Source organism: Barbatula barbatula (genome assembly GCF_947034865.1).
Source record: "Barbatula barbatula genome assembly, chromosome: 13".
NCBI classification, from domain to species: domain Eukaryota; kingdom Metazoa; phylum Chordata; class Actinopteri; order Cypriniformes; family Nemacheilidae; genus Barbatula; species Barbatula barbatula.
In genome coordinates this window covers 7,127,347-7,147,288 of record NC_136776.1, presented here as the reverse complement: position 1 = coordinate 7,147,288, position 19,942 = coordinate 7,127,347, and the positions used below count along the sequence as shown (strand labels likewise).

The 19,942-nt window shown below is 40.8% G+C and overlaps 1 protein-coding gene across 1 annotated transcript; it reads right to left on the bottom strand.

The window, feature by feature from the left end:
- Positions 1-4,071: 4,071 nt before the first annotated feature.
- LOC306902401 (uncharacterized protein) lies at positions 4,072-19,595 on the bottom strand. The gene is made up of 2 exons (XM_079470922.1): positions 18,062-19,595; positions 4,072-4,351 (listed from the first exon to the last, which is right to left on the bottom strand). Exon 1 carries the CDS (start codon positions 19,492-19,494, stop codon positions 18,109-18,111), a length of 1,386 nt encoding a protein of 461 aa, XP_079327048.1. The 5' UTR covers positions 19,495-19,595; the 3' UTR covers positions 4,072-4,351; positions 18,062-18,108.
- Positions 19,596-19,942: the final 347 nt, after the last annotated feature.

Here is a 19,942-nt window from a genome sequence, read left to right as displayed (position 1 = left end):
GTTTCAAATTTACAAATTTTACACACCAAACCCATTTTTAGATATGGGCCAACTTAAAAAAATACTGATCATCCTTGAATGTCATAGTACATTTGCAATAACTGTTCATGCAAATCTCAGCAACCAGTAGAAATTCACTAAATGATAATTTAACCGTAGTTTACTGTATGCCTTTAAGTGCAGGAAAATAAAATACAAATTTTAGGTTACATAACAGTGACCAAAATCCAGAATATCTCTTTTTGCAGGTTGTACTAACACAAAAAAACACTGTATAAAAAAAACTGCCTCTACTATCTTTTTTACAGAGATCAAAAGTCTGTTAATATTGGTCAAACAGCAAACTGCCTACAATAAAACTTGAATGCTATCTGTGTGAATGACGACAGATGTTTAAAAATGTGGCTGTGCATTAAATTATTTTCCTATTTACAGCACAAATGAAATTCCCTCTCTGGCTGATCATATTTTTCAATGAAACCGTTTTTTACATTCTTATTCACTGCTATCCTGGTCAAATTACACTGCTAACATCAACTATATTACCAGGTGTAGCTAAACCTCTAGTTAAATGGAGAGAATTTATTTGTAAATGAAATAAAACTCAGATTACTCACCTTGAAATGTTCTTTGTGACATTCTGGTCAGCATAAAACATGTCTGAATTTGCTCCTTGCTCGTTAAGTGGGGGAGGGGCTTTGAAATCCTGAACTCAAATGGTGTGGAAAAATTAAGTTATCAAGCCAATTTCATTGGGTTGCTACAAAGTAAATATTGTTTTAAACTAATCAACACATATATTTATTTTTAAATTACAATCATTTTTAAATTGATGTAATTATCAACATTATTCTGTCATGACAACTCATTAAAATAATGCTGGCAACTTAAAAGGTTTAATCAAATTAACAATTTAGAATTTTTTATTTTTTATTTACAACAATGTATTAAATTATGTAGTGGTAACAGATCCCTTGAATTATTTTTTACAGTGTGGATTTTGCCGATTTGGGGGTTTGAGATGGTATTGTGCATGTTACAGTTATGTTTTTCATTTGTTACAACATAAGAAAATACACCTCTTTTTAAGAAATGTCCTTCATTAGATTAAGATTGCAGAATTGACATTAACTTAATTGGCATTTTGCCCAATTATTTGTCTTTTTTATGTTTATAAAATACCTAACCTTCAGAATAAATAATGTAATAATGTGAGCCACATGAAGGAACAAATGACTTCCCAAAACAAGTACATCTTAATACAAATAATTCAGATTTTACATGATATTATTGTCTGTGCAGGTGGACAATGAAGTCACGTGTCTTGCCATGAGTCACAATAACGAAGATGCACCAGAGGAGAGTGCCATGTTTGAACCTGCTGCCTCCGATTAATTTCTTTCATAATGTTTTTTATAATAGTTAATAATTTTTCATAGTGTTTCTATGCTGTTTTATTTTATTGTTGTAGTTTTTTATTCCTACAGTTTACCCATTAAAATGTTCAATATAAAAATGGCTTTTTTTATTTCACTTTCAAAATTATAACAATGTTTATATGTTTAATGTGCACATTATTTTAAGAGAGTAACTCATTGTTCTGTTGAAGCGAGTACATTTTTGTTATTAAAGGATTATTTGTGTAAACATATTTGTGTATGTTATTAAAGCATGTACATTTAAAAAAATGTCTGGAGGGCATATAATGATTCCAGCAATGTTACCCAGAAGATAAAAGGTTACAAATAATAAAGGTCCAAATAGTTTTCACTAAATATTTCTAAATGTTAACCCGTCATTTCACTTCACATACTTTAAATGTTGCTCTACCTTTTAAAATAACACTCTGGGAACATAAATAGAACGATCTGTTGAAAATATTAAAATTATGTTATAACAATGTTGTCACTAAGCATTTTTTGAAGGTTTTGAAAATAATGTTAGCCTACCTTATAAGATAATGTTCGGGGAATAAAAATAAAACTACCTGTAGAAAATTTTCAAAGAACATTATAGAATGGAATGTTTTAACAATGTTTCAATTAACATCCTTTGAATGTTGCACTCTTTTAAAAGAACGTTTTTGGAACAAAAATAAAATTACCTGTTGGAAACATTAAAAGAACATTAGCAAAGTATATTATAATAATGTTGTCACTAAACATTTTTGGAATGTTTTTAGAGAATGTTAACCTACCTTACAAGAGAATGTTCTGGGAACTAAAATAAAACTACCCGCTGAAAATGTTATAAGAATGTTACAGTGTAATGTTCCAAAAAATTTTACACTAAACGTGTTTACGATGTTTTTTGAAAATGTTTTCCTATCATTCAAGTGAACGTTCTGGGAACTAAAATAAAACTACCCGCTGAAAACAGTAAAGCAACATTGCTTGGTAATATTCTCAGAACATTTTTAGAACAAAAAAATTCTAGCTGGGATGGCTGCATGTGACATCACGTCTCCTACAAAGGTTTGTTTATGGTTTTGTCATTTTTTGCACTGAATGAGGGTAAAACTAAGAAGGATTCTCTAATATTTGTATTCTTGCATGGTAAACTGTACATAACTGAGATTTTGTGTCATTTGTGATGTTAGGTGTCCCTTAACTAGAACTACTGAGCTGCATCATGAATAATCAAAGCAAAACTAATAATCCAAAAGTAGTCAGATTACTTAACCTTATAATTACGTTACTGACTTCAAATTTTGTCACGTAATCTGTTATCAGTAACTGTTTACAATTCATAAGTAATCTACCCAGTAACCAACTGGTAACCAACTAATCTTTACACGCAATTGCAATAGAAAACATCAAACTTTGCACGTCTCTGACCACTTTCCTTTGATCGGCCTACTGTTTAATTATAATTATTATTATTTGTCTTTGCACTTGATTAGATTTGTAATAGAGTTCAATATGTTCGGGGCACTATTATAAATAACTGTTGCTTATATCAGTGTGTTTTATATATTAAGAGAGCTCAAGGTTAGCCCTTCATTTTTGTTTGGGAAGGAAGTGTGACTGCGAGCTATTCGTTTCTCAATGGTTGTGATAGTTCTGGTTCAGCAGCTTAAGTAGGGTTTCTGTGTTTATATGTGTTTTTTTTTCTATTTCTTTTTTGGAGAGATACATGTCAACATTTAATATACAGGAAGACAGTGGATCAATCAGGATAATGCTAGTTTTTTACAAGGATTTTTTATGTGGTGAGCTTGATACCATAGATTATGCATGACAACAAAACCTTTGAAATTTGGGACATTTAATACCAAAGATCTACACAGCCCAGTTAAAATGAAATGAAACCCATTTGTCCAACTCTGAGCATAAAAAACTAAAAAGGGAATGGGTGGGTCAAGTGTTTGCATCCTCGTTTAATTCTAAATCAAGGGGAACAGCTATACTGATAAATAAAAATATCCCTTTTACAGTTACAAAATCGGTACTCGACCCTTCGGGAAGATATGTAATGAAACAAGGACATATGTATTCTGAACAGTGGACAATGATAAATATATATGCTCCAAATATCGATGATCAGTTGTTTATTCAAAATGTTTTCCTTCAAATCGCTCAATCATCGGGCTCACTCTTGGTAGGTGGGGACTTTAACTTTTGTCTTGACAATGTACTTGATAGATCTTCAACCAGACCATTGCCTCTTTCTAAAGCAGCTCAATCAACCGAGGCTTTTATGAAAGATTTAAATCTAACTGATGTTTGGAGGCATGAACATCCACAAGATAGAGATTATTTTTTTATTCACACCCTCATGACACACACACTCGTATAGATTATTTTTTGTTATCCACCCAACTTTTATACTGTGTGATGGATGTTGAATTTCTTCCTCGTCTATTGAGCGACAACTCTCCCCTTATAATGTCATTGTCTATCCCAGAAAAAACAGGACGAATTTATAGGTGGAGGCTAAATCCAATTCTTCTTTAGACAATTGGAATTCCAAAAATGTATTAGAGAACAAATCAATATTTTTACATCTACAAATAAACCTTCTTGTGAAGGACTTTTATTGTGATTTTTATTATGGTTTAAACGGGCTTTTACATTTAAAATGCTTTTTATTATTGATCATTAACTGTGCATAATATGTTAAAAATATAACAAGTGTGTGAGTTAACCAAAGGACTTATTTGGAGTGAACTTTCTGTACCATGTGTGTGTGTGTAAAGATCAGATTACGCAGAGCTCATCGAAATTTGGTGATGTATGGGGTCTCCACAAATAGTCGGGACAAGCAGCGTGAACTGAGGAACAAAGGAGAGGCAGCGGATTGGACGTGTTCCCAGGACTTCACATCCGCAAAAGGACAGTAGCTTCTCGAGCTAAAAAGGGACACCAAAAAGGATTATAAATACGATGAAATATTGTGCTTCGGTGTGAGTCCTCTGTGAGATATCAGTTCTCTTGTAAGACTGAGTCTGAGGCAACTCACCCAGCAGCTGTTGTATTTTTGAATCTTCTGATCAATAAACTTCAAGATTTTACTTTGACTGGCCTCTCTCCAATTCTGAATACGCAGAACATTGAAGAATTGTTCAACACTTGTTCCAATAACTTTATATTATGGGACACATTAAAGACTTATCTTAGGGGCCAGTGTATTGCATATACAAAGGGGGTAATAAAATAAAAAAAAGCCAAATTGAATGAGCTAGAATCTGAAATATTAGCACTTGAAAAAATATACCATAAGGATCAGAATAAGGATATTCATAGGGAATTACTTCATAAAAAAATGGAGTACAATAAAATGGATACCTAGCAGAGAGGGCTATTATTAGTTCTAACCAGCGTTACTATGAGTTGGGCGAGAAAGCACATAAAGTTTTGGCCTGGCAACGGAAACGTGATGAACAGAAACAAACGATAAATGCTTTAAATACAGGTAACGCAGAAACATATAATCCTGTAGAGATTAATGATGCATTTAGGTATTATTACACTGAGTTATATACTTCTGAGGCAATTACAGATAATACAGAAATGGATTCTTTCTTATCCTCAATCCAGTTACCATGTCTTTCAGAGGAGGACAGGCTTGATTTGGATTAACCTTTTTCTACCTCTGAGCTGACCGAAGCCATTCTTTTAATGCCTAACAATAAATCTCCAGGTGAAGACGGCTTCCCATCCGAATTTTATAAAATATTTAAAGATTTGCTTGTGCCATATTTAATGGAAGTACTTCACCAGGCTAGGAAGGACAAGTTTTTCCCAGACTCTTTCTCCAATGCAATAATTTCGGTAATATACAAAGAAGGTTAAGATCGACTGAAATGTGCGTCCTATAGGCCAATTTCTCTCCTTAATGTGGATTTTAAATTAGTTACTAAAATGATAGCCAAGAGGTTAGAAACTTGTCTTCCTCTGCTGATTAACCCAGACCAAACTGGTTTTATAATGGAGAGACTTTCAGCAAATAACCTGAGGAGACTATTCAATGTCATTCACACTGCTAAAGGAAAACGCATAAAGGGAGTAGCTGTTTCTCTGGATGCCGAAAAGGCTTTTGATCGGGTAGAGTGGCCATATCTTTTTGAAGTGTTGAAAAAATTTGGATTTGGAGCTGCATATATTGACCAAATTTATTCACTTTATAAATCTCCCAAAGCAAAAATAGTAACTAATGGAATTACTTCTGCTACATTTCCCTTGTACAGAGGATGTAGATAAGGATGCCCTTTAAGCCCATCTCTCTTTGCATTGGCTATCGAACCTCTAGCTGAGGCCATTAGATGTAACTCGGATATAAAGGGCTTTGGAATCGGCCCTGAAATACATAAAATATCACTATTTGCAGATGATATTCTTTTATTTCTTACTGACCCCATAGACTCGTTGTCGAATCTACAGAATGTGTTACAATTATATACCACTTTCTCTGGATACAAAGTTAATATTGAAAAGAGTGTCATTTTGCCATTATCAGGGTTCGACTATACTGAACTGGACGGCTCTTCCTTTAAGTTCTCTCCTACTGGATTTAAATACTTGGGTATTCAGGTAGACGGTGATTTAAAGAATCTCTATAAACTTAATTTAGCTAGCCTCTTAGAGAAGGTGGGTAGAGACTTAACCAAGTGGATGGATTTACCACTCACATTACTCTGTAGAATAAATGCTGTTAAAATGAATATTTTGCCCAAATTTTTATATATGTTTCAATCTCTCCCAATTCCAATCCCTAATTCATTTTTCACCTCTCTAAATAAGTTAATAAGATCATTTATTTGGCATCGTAAAACACCTAGGGTCAGCCTTGATAAACTGTCTTGGGATTATAAACAAGGAGGACTGAGACTCCCCAACTTTAAGATGTATTATTGGGCATCCCAATCCAGGGGCCTGTACCATGAATGTAGCTGAACAAACTCAGGGTAGTTGGATTAGTTTGGGGTTGACAAAATCAAACCAACGTGATCAAGCTTTGTTGGTACCATGAAGCAGCTCATGGAGTTTCTTTGTCAACTCAAGCTTTGATCCTGAAGCTAAGATTAGTTTGCGTGCGCGTGCACATGAACGAGTGACGTCAGCATGGCTAAACCAATCGCATTATAAATGGATAAAGCGATTTCCACAATATGAACACAAACATGAATTTCAGCCATGGACTGATATGTTTCTGCTGTCTACGCAAGAGAGAAGTGTTTCAGAAACACTGCTGATTGCGTTAATGCGCAAGTTAAACGACTATATAGTACACATATTTACTGTAGTGCTGTAGGGCAAACAGGATCCGCGGGGTCCTCGGTGGAACTACAAGGGGTCCGTACCCTTGCGGGCAACTTTTTTATGTAAGGCATGCGTACAGAAATATTACAACAAATGTTCATTGAAGCTCCTGCATATTGCAATTTTAACCTGCGTGCGGACAAAAAACATCCATTCAGACAGCAGAAGCAGTTAACCTTACATCTGCTTCATCATTTCCCTTCCGAGTACACATGAGAGGAGTTGCGTGCAAATAAAGTTCATTCTCATATATTTTTGAACTTCTGTACAAATTTGTTAAAGCTGCAAACGGCTAATTTGACAGGCAAATGACACGCACCGCTTCTGCATTGTAAACTCTGACATCTTACGTGTTTAAAATCAATAAATGCACCGTGTACTGATGGTTCATGTCAAACAAGTTGCCCAAAAAATAACCCGGACTGGTTGCATGTTGGTCTCCTTTTAGTCTGATATGATAAAAACTAGTTTTTTTTGCAGAAAGAAGACGGAGCTCAGAATTATAAAATAGGGGTGTGTTCTGCAACACAGAGAAGCGGAAGAAAATATAAGAATTACACTTAATAAAACGGCCTGCTTTTACAACAGAATGCATAAGCCTCTACCTTTAATAGACTAGTCTTTGCGCCATTAACCAGGGTCAGTCATTTCATTGAAGCCTTAATAAAAACTACTGTTCAGGACAAAGAAAAATTTCCTAATACAGTGAAACTGAAAGTGTTTCTAGATGTTCTGCACCACAGACAAGAATGTAAAAACTGCAATGCAAATACATGTGATACAATAAAAGTGGAATATAAGTAAGTAAATTGAATTTCATGTGAGTGTAAGGGAAAGCAAGTAAAATCAGATTTTACCTATATAGTTAACAATATTTGATTTTATATTTGTAATATATATATTTATATTTGTATTTTCATTTGATTAAACCGTATAAAAAATAACTAGCCATTCTAACACGCACTGTGAGTCAGTTACGTCACCTATATGTTTCTTTGCTCACAGCTGATTGGTCAAACTTCAGTCTGAGATCTTGAATCCAGAACATAATCTGCCCCGGAGCAGGTTAGCCGTGCAGCGTAAGATACCATGGTGACGAAAACCGAAGAAAGCCGAGCGACTCTCATGGTACCTAAAACCCAAGGTTGTCACAAACTAAACTGAAACATAGCTCGCTAGCCACCTAAACCAGCTTCATGGTACAGGCCTCAGGTACTTAGCTCAGATGTTAGCTATTTCCCCCTCTCCCTCTTGGCTGAATATGGAGAAATCAGAGCTAAAGGAAGAATGTACTGTCAATATTTTGACAAACTAATTAAAACAAGAACGAATAATCCCATAATTAGACACTCAGTTCAGACTTGGTATAAACTGTGGTCTCTCCTGGGGCAGGAGAATTTTCTTTCCCCTAAAACACCTTTATGGGGTAACAGATTGCTACCAATGTGTCATCAAAACAAAAATTTTAATATATGGGCAGATAAAGGAATTACACTATTAGAGCACTGTTTTGATGGTGACGTTGTAATGTCGTTTGAACAGTTAAAGAATAGATATAATTTGAGTAATAAAGAATTCTTTAGTTATCTACAACTACGAGATTGTTTAAGGGTTAAAGCAAAAACTTATCCTAAAATACCGGGTTTAATGTTTATTGAGGAACTTTGTTACTCTAATAAACCACTATATAAAACAATGTCTAGAATATATGAAGCTCTGATCTCAAATCAGCCTTTAGATGATCCAGATAAATCCAGAAAGAGATGGGAGCAGGATTTGGGGGTAAGAATAGATGCAGACCTGTGGGGTCAATTATGCAAAGATGGGGTCACATCAACCTTGAATTCCAGATATAGATTAATTCAGTATAATTTTTACACCGACTTTACTACACTCCAACTAGATTACATACATTTAAAAACAGTATTTCACCCTTATGCTCCAGATGTGGTACAGAAGAAGGGACATTTTTGCATTCTACCTGGCTGTGTCCTAAAGTTAGGGTGTTCTGGGTACAAGTATGTGATAGTATATCACAGATTCATGGAACTGACTTTCCAATGGATCCAGAGGTATGTTTATTAGGCAATTTTACCAACTCTAACCTCCGAAATAGACATGCTATTAAGCTTACTGAAATGTTGTTAATAATAGCCTAGAAATGTATTGCTCTGAAATGGAAAGCACACACTGAGGTGCCTATTGGAATGTGGTTGTCGGAGATTTGCAACTGTGTACCCTTAGAGAAGATCACATATTCAATGAGAAGCAGGGGTGAATTATTCTATAAAATCTGGAAACCCTTTTTGAATTATATAAATATTGTACCACATAACTTGATTTGATACTCAATCCTCTAAAAGGCTTATATTGTATCTCCATTTGTAATATATATATTGTGGCGAGCGGGCCAGTGGCCAATCAGCGTCGCCATGGCAACGGTGCAATCAAGCCGCCACACCTGCGGATCGTCAACACCTGGTCCCAATCAAGCTCACCCTTTATAACCAGAGGAAGAAGAGGAAAGGGTGAGCTGTTGGAACACCAGCTTCAGACGATGCGAGACACAGCAGCCCAGGTGCCCCTCCCAGCACGCCGCCACGGCTCACCAACACCTCACAAAGCTGACAGACTTGGACGACATTGACGCGTACCTCCACACTTTCGAGGTTATCGCCGTCCGAGAGGCCTGGGACAAAGGGGACTGGGCCAGGCTACTGGCTCCCTTCTTAACTCTGACTCCGAGATCTTGACGGACCAAGGCACCCCGTTCATGGCCCGGCTGATGACCGACCTCTGCCACCTCCTTAAGGTGAAACAGCTCCGCACATCCGTGTATCACCCCCAGACCGATGGATTGGTAGAGAGGTTCAACCAGACCCTGAAGAGGATGTTGCGGCGGGTCGTGGCAGAGGATGGGCGCGACTGGGACCTTATACTCCCCTATGTCCTGTTTGGTGTGAGAGAGGTGCCCCAGGCGTCCACAGGGTTCACCCCGTTTGAACTCCTCTTCGTCAGCCCCGTGGTCTACTGGATGTGGCCCGGGACGCCTGGGAGCAACAACCTGCCCCACACCGGAGTGTGATTGAGCATGTCCAGCAGATGAGGGGAGTGATGCCGCTCGTGAAAGAACACCTGCTGGAGGCCCAGCGCGCCCAGAAGCGGTTGTATGACCGGCCTACCCAACCTCGAGAACTCCAGCCAGGGGACCGGGTTTTAGTGCTGACCCCCACCGCTACATCAAAGTTCCTCGCTTCCTGGAAGGGTCCTGGAAAAAGTGGGGCCAGTTAACTACCGGCTTCGTCAGCCGGGCAGACGGAAGGTGGAGCAGTTATACCACGTAAATCTGGGTAGACCCGCCACAACAGATGGCCGCGTTCGCGGCGACTGAACCTCCTGTCGTTCACATGGGGGAACAGCTCTCTCCCGACCAGAAGGTGAACCTAGAGGCCTTGGTCCGTCAATTCTCTGATGTCTTCCAGGAACGGCCCAGGCAGACTCGGATAATTCAGCACGAGGTACGGACGGAACCTGGAGTCATCGTCCGACAGCGGCCCTACCGGATCCCAGAGGCTCGTCGGCTGGCTATTGAGAAGGAAATTACCCAGATGAAAGAGCTGCAGGTGATTGAACCCTCACGTAGCCCCTGGTCCAGCCCTATCGTGATGGTGCCGAAACCAGATGGTTCCTTACGCTTTTGTAATGACTTTCGACGCCTCAATGCAGTGTCCGCCTTTGACAGCTACCCCATGCCCCGATTGGATGAACTCCTAGATCGGTTAGGTAAAGCGCGGTTTATATCAACCCTGGACCTCACCAAGGGCTACTGGCAGGTGCCCCTGTCTCCGGAAGCCAAAGAGAAGACGGCCTTCAGTACGCCCTCGGGACACTGGCAGTATAGAGTGCTGCCCTTTGGGTTACATGGGGCACCGGCCACCTTCCAGCGCATGATGGATATTCTATTACGGCCCCATCAAACCTATGCTGCTGCCTACCTAGATGACTTAGTGGTCCACTCGGGGTCCTGGGAGGAACATCTCTCGAGGCTTCGGAGGATCTTCCTCGACTTACCGAAGGCAGGGCTGACCGCAAACCCGAGGAAGTGCCACCTGGGTCTAGCCGAAGCCCACTACCTCGGGTTCCGTGTTGGACGAGGGATCATTCAACCACAGTCCCAGAAGGTAGATGCAGTACAGAATGCTCCCCGACCGACCACCAAGACTCAGGTGCATGCTTTCCTCGGGCTAGCGGGCTACTACCGGTGTTTCATCCCTGCTTTCTCCTCTTTAGCCAGCCCCCTGACCGACCTGACCAGGAAGGGGCAGCCAGAGAAGGTAAACTGGAATGAAGAGACACAAGCGGCTTTCCAGACCCTGAAGCAAGCCCTCTCCTCCGACCCTATTTTTCATGCCCCAGACTTCGGCTGCCCCTTCACCCTCCAGACGGATGCATCCGACACTGGGCTGGGAGCCGTCCTCTCTCAGGACAAGGATGGGAAGGAGCATCCGGTCATATACATCAGTCAGAATCTCACCCCGGCTGAGACCAGGTACGCCACGGTCGAAAAGGAGGCCCTCGCCATAAAGTGGGCAGTCCTGCAGCGCTATTACCTCCTGGGCAGGAGCTTCTCTTTGGTCACAGACCACGCACCCCTGACATGGATGGCAAAAGCCAAGGACTCTAATGCCAGAGTGACCAGGTGGTTCCTCGCGCTCCAGGACTACCACTTCACGGTAACGCATCGGGCGGGAGCCTCCCATGGCAATGCCGACGGTCTCTCCTGGATGTGGTCAGGTTGGGCATCACGGTCAGGGACACAAACCCCCCCCCGGAGTCCCCTAATCCCGTACCAAGTGGACTGCCGTACCACACCGACGCTTAGGGGGGGGAGTGTGGCGAGCGGGCCAGTGGCCAATCAGCTTCGCCATGGCAACGGTGCAATCTAGCCGCCACACCGGCGGATCGTCAACACCTGGTCCCAATCAAGCTCACCCTTTATAACCAGAGGAAGAAGAGGAAAGGGTGAGCTTGTTCCTCCATTGAATCTGTTGATGTTTAATGTGTGGTTTTGTCCATGTTTCAGAGACCAGCGGCTGATGATCCCAAGGCACACTTCACGGAACACGCAACACTTCACAACTTTCACCTACGAGGCACGAGCACCCCACAACCCGGAAGTACGCCTAGGAGCTAATTCCCCACGACTCCTCTCACCTACAATTACTCACTGTGCCTCAATAAATCACCCTTCGGGGCTCAAAGTTGGAAGTTCTGTGTCCGTCTTGCTTTATGCCTGCCACAATATATATATATATAAATATATATTTCTTTTACTTTATTTATTAAGTTATAGGTTTTTACTGCTGCTTCAGTTGTGTTCTGTCTGATGTATGTTGTTGTATTTAGAAAAAGTTAAATAAAATTGTCAAAAAAAAGAGACTCGGAGGAGTGAATTGCCGAAGGCCTCAGGGATTCATATGTCCCTCTCTGTCACATGCGGCCTCAACCTGCTTCTTCTTCATGGCCAAGAAGGATGGGGTTTAAGACCCTGTATAGATTATTGAGCAGTCAACAAGATAACAGCAAAGTTTCCCCTCATCCCGGCAGCAGTCGAACAGCTGAGATGTGTGTGCATATTTACCAAGGTTGACTTCTGCAGCACCCAAAATCTGGAGTGGATAAGAAAAGGTGACGAGTGGAAATTAGCTTTTTTGACTCTTACCGGTCATTATGCATACATTATAATGCCTTATGGACTGGTTTATGTTCCTTTGCTTAAGATTTAATGCACGAGGTAGAGGCTTTTTGCACTCAACTGTACTTGTGTTTATAGATGATTTATTCTTTGAACCCTCATGATCACCAGCGCCATGTTGCAGAGGTCCTTGAACGTCTTTGATAGCACCACCTCTACCTCAAGGCAGAAAAATCCTCCAAACTCTGTTAAAACATCTCCAAAGATGGCATTTCCATGGACAAGGTGGGAAGGTGGCAGCTGTACCCAACTGGCAAACATCCACTCCATTCAAAGATCTCCAACGCTTCCAGGGCTTAGTCAACTTTTATGGCCACTTCATCAAGATCTACAGCTCCGTCATCCTACCCCTCACATACCTCCTCCCAAACAAACCTAGGTTTTGTCACCATATATGGATTATGGAAAGTTTTCCGAATGAAAATGACCATGAACATGGACGAGCATGAGGATTAAAAACATCTGGGATTTATCAATAATGATTAGGCTACGCATCTATAAGAACTGTGTACATACAATTGGTAAATACAGATTGTTTGGGTTCTTAGACACATAAAACATATAGAACCTTTTCTACACACTGTAAATGAGGCCCCAGGTCTCCCTTGATACCTTCAAACATCTGAAGAAAAAGTTCTCCTCAGGCACCCTGATCAGTTTCAGACCATCATCATCGGGTTAGACGCCTCCTCTTCGGGGGTAGGAGGGTTGATATCGTAGCTTGTGCTGATACCCTCTCACGTATGTTTACTCCCCAGGGAGATAACTCATTGTTAATCCCATCCAATGAAGCAGTCACCTCCGCCATTGCCCCCAACAACTGACCGCTGGGCTGTCCTTTTAACCGGATGTACGGACCGCTACCAGAACGTGCTAAAATCATCGACTCTATTCATAGCTCACTGTACACTGGCCACCTGGGATTAATGGAACTTTCTTGCTTCTCAAGGAGAGCTTATGGTCTGGGTTGGCACCAGAAGTAAGACAGTTTGTTTAAGCCTGTCGAGCATGTGCCATCAAGAGCTCCAGGTATCTGCCCGAAGGAAGCTCCATCCTCTTCAAATTCCTTGCTGGTCATTGTCATGCATATTTGTAATTGGACTAGTTGGCATGACATGGAAAATCTACCGTCTCAAAGGCCTTCCCACAGCAACGGAATCATCTCCTACTCCCTGTATACCAGTGCTATGGTATCCCGAGGACATCGTCTCAGATCGTGGACTCCTGTTAATTTCCCGGGTATGGCGTGAACTCTAAAGTGGAGAATTTGGTCGACTGGGAGGGCTACAGACCAGTGAAACGCTCTCAGGCCCTGAGGGATAACATACTGGATCCTGCTCTTCTCAACACTTTCTACGACAAGCATCCCAGTCGACCCGCACAATTTGACAACGACAGACCACAGACGCCAGGGTCCTCTGCCCTCAGGAGCAGGCTGTGGGCATGGCACTGTGACGGAGACATCAGTCTCTCTTATCACACCTCCTCCAGCTCACACACATCAGTTTTAATCCTCTGTCACTCATCTTCTCACCAATCAGAACCCGTATAAAGTCACCAAACACTCAGTCAGCATCTGGTCTCATCTAAGATAACAGACTCTAAACTTGCTATACTCACCTAGTGAGATACCTGGATTTAACATAATTTAAGATGTTTAATCATTGTAGTTCATTGTAGTCATTCTTACCTTGAAATTTAACAGCTGCCTTTATAAAATAAAACCCTCAAATAATTAACCACAACACCATGCACACCTGATCATTTTATTTTATATCTAACATTTTTAAACCGTATTAATAAAGATATGATCTGTTTGTTACTAGTCTCTAGCAGAGGAAGGCGGATGCACAAAAGGAGACCGTGGACCAAACCTGAGGTGAACGCTGTGATGAGACACTTCAAAATGCACATCAGCAAAGCTCACTTGGCAACAATGAGGGAATGTGAGGTCTGCAAAAGGTGCGAGCATCCAGTCCTTCAAAACCGGTCCGTCCAAAATATACGTGAATTTTTATGTAACCGAGGGCTAAATTTGAAATGGGTGGAAAATTAAGTCGAAATTCGTAGTCCAAGGGGCTAATTATCTGTTCAACACATTTCACTTCTACTCTTGTAACTTGTAATTGTTTTGTTAAAAAATTATGTTTTTATTAGTTTCAAAATAGAAATTTTAAGAAAACATGTTTTATTCTTCTGCTGGTAGCTTTGATCATTTTAGCATATATGTTATTGGGGTTACGATGTTCTATGTATTATAAGTTTATGTTTACTGTTGTTTTACTGTCAAATATAATGATATGAGTATGTCCATGCTGTGCTGGGTTTTCTAAATCTTGAAAACTAGTTGGCAGGAGTGTGAAACGAGAGCTTTGAGGAATACAGAAGCGGAGTTTCGTATTTTTCGGCAGGATGGCTATTTTCAAAATGTTTTGCAGAGATCCAATGGTTGGGGGAGAATGGAGTCAGATTTACATGTCCCGAGGTGATTGGTTCCAGAGGATTGAACGCCCGCCCGAGGAAGGGGAGGAGCCTGAAGAGAGAATCGACGTCACATATATTATAAATATCTGTAACCCGGAAGTGTGTTTTTCAATGTGTTCGCTCATATATATGTTGAGAGGCAACCCCAGCTGGAAAGAAGCTTTTACATCTGATAATAAATTGTACTTAAACTTAAACTTATTGGGAAAAACTGTCTCTTTTTTGAACATGCAGGACTGAAGCGAAAAAGTCCGTCAATGTTTAATCTGAGGGACTATAGACCTCTGTTGATGTTTTTTTAACTTTAACATTTGCGATGTTACGTCATTTTATGAAGTTGGGCTATGTTTTTCATTCCTGTCCCTTAAAGGCAATGTTTTGTACCTGTCACAGTACAATATTTGACAATATGTTGTTGAAGATTCAACACTTGCAACATTATAATAAAATATAGCTGCAAGCAGCAATTATCAGGTTTCGAGAAGTTTAGGTAAATAAACGTCGACCAGTCTCAGGGATGGCAAACTAACATGTCCACAATCGACAATACAACCCCACACCCAGAAAAATGAGTCAGACGGTCAGCATTGGCTCATACAGACCCAGGCATGCTCACACACACATGCACATATAGGACATAGATTACATTTTCTCATATCAAGTCATTCGGACAATTCAGTAGCGAGACTCACGTTATCAGGATAAATTAGTCAAATCCATTTCAGAAATTGCCCTAACACACATCCTCAATGAATGATAGGCCTTTAGACCCAGAATTTTGACTTAGGTGATCAGTAACGGTCTATGCAGACTACGCATGCTTACAAAGACATGTATGAAAAGCCCATTTGAATGAATATTTCACCTTTTGGACTTTTATGAAGGCATGCCTCTTCCGATGAGCATGCTTGTTTTGAGTCATAATATGTATAATACTACTTAATTGCAAGTCAGTTGGATTATTTATTAAGGAGTAGCAACCTTTAACGTACATTATTCACGTTAATATAATAAAGGACCCTGTAATGGTCACACAACAAAAAAAACTCAACATGTTTTTGATCATTATTGACCTAGAGAGTCCAGAGAGTACTATAGGAATCAGCTATCAGGAGTACTTCCTCGAATTTAGCATTTTCCAGCATAATTTGGTATTTAAATCTCTCTGTAGCGTCAGGGGAAGGATATTGTCAACAGATGTTCGAAGCCCTGCAAACTCTTGCGGATCATCACTGGTGAAACTTGGGATTAAAGGCTAAATTTAAATTTAAAAAAGGCTAAAAAAAGGCTAAAGGGATTACATTTCTCATGGCTGTGTTGTCCTATATTACCAATGTTGTAATCTCTTAGTGGCGGCAATGGAGGTTTACCCATGTTATGTGAGTTTGCCCATGACTCTGACTCCTTATCACCATGGCTGTTTATACCTTGCTTTGGAGGAGGAAGATGAGCCTTTCAGTTCTAAGAAGCAAACACGTGCCTATATCTCCTCCATAACCTCTGTAAAACCAGACTATGTCAGTGTCTCATTCAAAGTCACTGGAGGGGGTGGCCAGTATTCAACGTCACGTAATGGTTGGTTAACAGACTAAGGTGCTATACTGAAAGTGGCTTAATGCCTCATATTGGCACTTAATGTAGGGACAAGTGTTTGTTCTGGAGCAGGGTTTGTGGGATAGGCTCTGCCAGCGTCTTTTTGATTCTGTTTATCCAATATGGTGTGATGTAACCGCTTGTTATCCTCCTGCATTTACATAAGAACCCCCATTGTGGAGTTAACCATGAAACTACAGGGGTGCTCTTGTAACAGGGGACAGGTTGTGATGTTTAATTCATTCCACTCGTAACTTCTGAGCTCCAGTTGTGTGGACTGTAGGGCTGGAAGAGAGGTAATTCCTAGTCCAGACAGGAGGAATCTGTTGTCGTCGTGGACGAAAATCATGTAGAGTCTTTGCTAAATGGAGTGTAAGCTATCCTATTGATGCAGAAATTAGCTATTTGCCTCGAAGGACCAATGTGTAATAGAGTTTGTTGCTAGTGTAAAGATGTGATCACTGTGAAGCATATGTTAGAATCCAAACGTCTCCATTCTCCTTTAATCCAACTTTTTTGTATTTTAATTTATATTTACAGAGCAATTCACTGGCTTCTGTTAATATAACCTGTAAGGTTTGAATTGTGGGTCTCATTTTATTCAATATTTCTAAACAAAAGACAAAAAGGCCTAAGTAACACAATTAAAGAAATATATACTCAAATAGGCAACATATGAATTAATAAAATAAACCAATTATTGTGGTATGACATGTTGTATATTCATAGATATTCTGGTATTTATTATTGTCATAAAATATGTCATGTTTGTTTATTGTTATCAAGTGTGTGATTGTTTCTTCATCAAAGCCACCTAAATGAAGATATGGTGAGTGTGTTGGCCTTTGGATTACAATGAGTTCAGTGTCATGTTCAAGATACCAGTTTGAGATCATTTGAGTTTTCTGATATATTGTATTATCCTTTAGGAATCAAATGATGGGTATTGTAACATATTATGTGAATTATGCATATATGAGGTTATGAGGACATCTAGTGGTCATCTAATATACTGAGATCCATAGTCACGTAGGCATGTTTGGGGACGACAGGGTTCATTATAAAGATATATAAGACGTGCTGGAGTTCGTTGGTCTGTATAAAGAACAGAACAGGTATATAAACAGACCCGTCGCCAGACCTCAGTCTTAAGGGGGGCATATGAAATGCATGGGAGGGCACACTTATTATTAGCCTACAGTACGTATACTTATAATAATCGTATGCTCTATTCGCGCAGCACGTAATCATCACCTTAAACAGAACCAACAGCGATAGCCTATAGCCTACACCACATTACATAGAAGCAATTTTATGAATATCCATAAAACACTTGACTATACAACATATTAGATATAACACCAGTAGCATCTCTCAAACATTGCATTTTAAAGCAGTCAACAGAGAGATATGCATTGCCATGACACACACACACACACACACACACACACAGAGACTTTGAACCTACCGGTACTTTGAGTGGAGGCAGCGCTGTCCTCTCTCCAGTCCCTCCTGTCAGTACAGCGGGAGGCGGCGTTTCTCCGAGCAGAACCTCCTCATCAAAGTGTCCTTCCACTCGGACTTAAACTTGTGAGTGAGGTCCTTTTCAAAAGCAAGCTGAATCAGCTGGGCCTTGCGTTTGTGCAGCATACTGCGCCGATGCTCTGAGAAGACGCTTTTGAGCGTGGAAAATGAGTTTTCACACATTGCTGTGGAAGCTCCTAAAGTTAGGGCAAGGGTGTAGGCTGTGAGAACAGTCGGCATAGCCTGGAGTGCGCAGTTGAATGTGCTGAGGATGTTAGCTATTGTCCATTTTCCATCTTCGGGGGGGACCGGTGTGTCAGTCATTTTCTTCACCAGGAACTCACGAGCCACAGTATATTCAGATTCAACCACATCAGTTCCAGCTAATACCAGGAGAGGGGTTACCTTTGATGGATCCAGGAAATTATCCTCGGCTTCTGGGTTCAAAGCAGCCAGTGCGCCAATGAGCTCGCTACTGCGCTCTCCAAAACGCGCATTCATCTCTCCTTGCACAGCATCAATAACACTGTAAAACAATCTCATGAACTCAGTCTTTTCGTCTATGTCACTTTGTGGCTGACCAACTGTTTCTTCAACTGCAAATCCGCGGAGGTTCTTGTTAATTGTGCGTCTTCTCTTGCTTGGACCAGGGTCGGTCACCGACACAGCCTTGGTGGCCGATGCTGGAGGAGCGCAGAGATCCCACAGTGCAGAAAACTCGTTTTCTGTGCGCAGTGTCTTTACGCAGTCAGAAGCGCTTTTCACAAGTGTCACCGCAGTGAACAAGTCCATATCTTCGGCCTGTAGTAGTCTGTTAGGTGGCTCAAAAAGTGACAACAGTTTCATAACAAGGTGCGCAATTAAAAGAAAACTGCGCTGCGTAATGGCACGAAGCAGCCCCGTAGCCTCAACGCGCACCTCCGCTCCAAGGCCTCGTGTGTTTTCCACCTCGGTCAGTAATGTGGATATGTCGTGAAAACTCTTCACCACAACTTTGACCGTTGCCAAGTGGCCAGTCCATCTCTGGTCCAAGAGACGTTTCAGGGTATCGCCTTTGTACAGAATAGCCACGGTTGGCTTCCTGATGAAGTTGTACAGCATGTTGCATACACCAAAAAAATCCTCGACAGCTGCTTCGCTGGACATCGCATGAATCACAACCAGATGAAGTTGGTGATTAAAGCAGTGAATATATGATATGTTACGATCCAGCTTGTTTTGGAGCAATTTCTGCACACCACCATGCCTGCCAGACATGAGTGATGCGCCATCATAAACCTGACTCAGGATTTTGTCCGTGCTGAGTCCGGCGCTGGTAAGCTCATCAATGATGACACCTGTCAGAGCCTCTGCATCACCTTTCTCAGATGTGGCCATTACCAAGAGGCGCTCACACACACCATAGTTTTCCTCAACAAAACGCACAACTACAGATATATTTTCTTGGCCTAAAGGATCCCGTGTGCCATCCACTTTAATTGAATACCAGCTATCGCCGACTTGTCGCACTATTTCTTCTGTCACGAGTTTGCTCATCATTTCGATAATCTCGTTTTGTATCTGTGGGCTGGTATAGCGTGCATTCTGTGGGATTGTTTTTGTAATCCTTGTCAGTTCGGGATCTTTGCGCATGGTGTACTCAAAGAGAGACAAAAACAGCCCCATGGAGCTATTGTCATCTAGCACACTGGCAAAACCAGAATTATCTCCACGTAACGGCAACTGATTCACCACTAAAAACTCCAGCATATCAGTTACGGCTGACATGTAGTATCTGTTGCGAGCCAGTTGCTCTGAATTTAAGAGAGTGGAAATCTCTTTTCCT

What these genes read in the sequence shown, in the direction of transcription:
- LOC306902401 (XM_079470922.1), bottom strand. Translation starts at nt 19,494, where the DNA reads ATGGCCACATCTGAGAAAGGTGATGCAGAGGCTCTGACAGGTGTCATC.